The sequence below is a fragment of the Mandrillus leucophaeus genome, unplaced genomic scaffold, assembly GCF_000951045.1.
Source record: "Mandrillus leucophaeus isolate KB7577 unplaced genomic scaffold, Mleu.le_1.0 Scaffold11, whole genome shotgun sequence".
Lineage (NCBI taxonomy): Eukaryota > Metazoa > Chordata > Mammalia > Primates > Cercopithecidae > Mandrillus > Mandrillus leucophaeus.
The window spans coordinates 1458197-1460184 of NW_012099209.1; the positions used below are offsets into that span (position 1 = coordinate 1458197).

Here is a 1988-nt window from a genome sequence, read left to right on the forward strand (position 1 = left end):
AAAAAAGAATCCTGAGGCTGGAAAACAATGCTGGGATGGATTGGTGATGTCTGCCTTGGGCATGCAATGGAAGAAAGTGACCTTGCCTCCCCCAAAACTGTGCCCCGCCCAGTGCTGTTGGAATAAGAACGGGGGCAAGTATCATGGTGTGGCTCCTATTTATCAAGCAACTGCCCATGCCAGGGACAGCTGTATGCATTTCAGGGGTATTTTCTCCTAGTGAATGAACATCTAGAAGATGCGACCTCCTGTTTGTTTTCAGGAGACCATACTCAGGAAGAGCCTGACTCCCTCTTGGAAGTGCCTGTGAGCTTCCCGCTGTTCCTGCAGCACCCCTTCCGCCGGCACCTCTGCTTCTCTGCGGCCACCAGGGAGGCACAGCATGCCTGGAGGCTGGCCCTGCAGGGTGGCATCCGGCTTCGGGGCACAGGTGGGTCTCAGGACGGGTCAGACATTTGTGAGGCTAATGGTCTGGGGTCAGACAGCTCAGCCTCTGTTGGCTTGGGACCTCTTCAGGCCTCACTTTCCTTACCCAGAAAATGGATTAGGCCAGGTATGGTGGTTCATGCCTGTAATTCTAGCACTTTGGGAGGCCAAGGCAGGCAGATCACCCGATGTCAGGAGTTCTAGACAAGCCTGGACAACATGGCAGAATCCTGTCTCTACTAAAAATACAAAAATTAGCTGGGCATGGTGGAAGGCACCTGTAATCCCAGCCACCTGGGAGGCTGAGGCAGGAAAATCACTTGAACCTGGGAGGTGGAGACTGCAGTGAGCCAAGATCGCGCCACTGCCCTCCAGCCTGGGCAACAAGAGCAAAACTCCATCACACACACACACACACACACACACACACACACACACACACAGAAAGAAAAGAAAATGGGTTGTTGGGGGAGCCGGAAGGAACACCAGGCAGTTGTGAGTGACTAGGGCTGTTAACAGAGACACACAGGGTTCTATGGGAGCTCAGCCTGGGGGATGGGGGTTAGAGCAGGCTTCCCAGATGAGGGGAAGCTGGGGTCTGTAAAAGATGAGGGGCCAGCCGCCGGGCACGGTGGCTCATGCCTGTAATCCCAGCACTTTGAGAGGCTGAGGTGGGAGTATCACGAGGTCAAGAGATCGAGACCATCCTGGCTAACATGGTGAAACTCCGTCTCTACTAAAAATACAAAAAATTAGCCAGGCATGCTGGCAGGTGCCTGTAGTCCCAGCTACTCGGGGGGCTGAGGCAGGAGAATGGTGTGAACCCAGGAGGCAGAGAGCTTGTAGTGAGCCGAGATTGCGCTACTGCACTCCCTGTCTCTTATACACATCTAGATGTGTATAAGAGACAGGGTTTCACCGTGGTCTCGATCTCCTGACCTTGTGATCCGCCCGCCTCAGCCTCCCAAAGTGCTGGGATTACAGGCGTGAGCCACCGTGCCCGGCCAACAGTGGCACAATCTTAGCTCACTGCAGCCTTGACCTCCTGGGCTTAATCGATTCTCTTACCTTAGCCTCCCAAGTAGCTGGAAATACAGGTCCGCGCCACCATGCCCAGCTAATTTTTAAATTTTTTTGTAGAGATGGGGGTCTTGCTTTGGTGCCCAGGCTGGTCTCAAACTCCTGGGCTCAAACGATCTGCCTGTCTTGGCCTCCCAAAGTGCTGGGATTAAGGCGTGAGCCACAACACTGGCCGTGGAGCACAGTTTAAAACGTGAGGCGAAAGGAGTTGGATGAGAAGAGTGGCAATTTAGCAAAATCAGTCTGAGGTCATCCCCCCAAACTCCTCCTCCCATTCCCCTGCAGGGCAACAACCCAGAGAATTCTGTTCAAGGCAGGTCACTTCAGTGCATCTGATATACATGTAGCACCTGAAATACATACATACATACATACATACATACAGTAGCACCTACTATGTGCCAGGCAGCCTTCAACTCATTCTTAAGCCTCCATTTCCTAATCACTTTCTCCAGGAACTGTCCCTGGTCCCCTCTATGTCT

The 1988-nt window shown here is 53.0% G+C and overlaps 1 protein-coding gene across 1 annotated transcript in view; it reads left to right on the forward strand.

Moving 5' to 3' along the window:
• Window positions 1-1988, forward strand: part of FAM129C (family with sequence similarity 129, member C) — a 41766-nt gene that overhangs the window by 22732 nt on the left and 17046 nt on the right. The window contains 1 exon segment of the mRNA XM_011991176.1: window positions 263-430. Within this exon segment, the coding sequence (XP_011846566.1) occupies window positions 263-430 (168 nt within the window).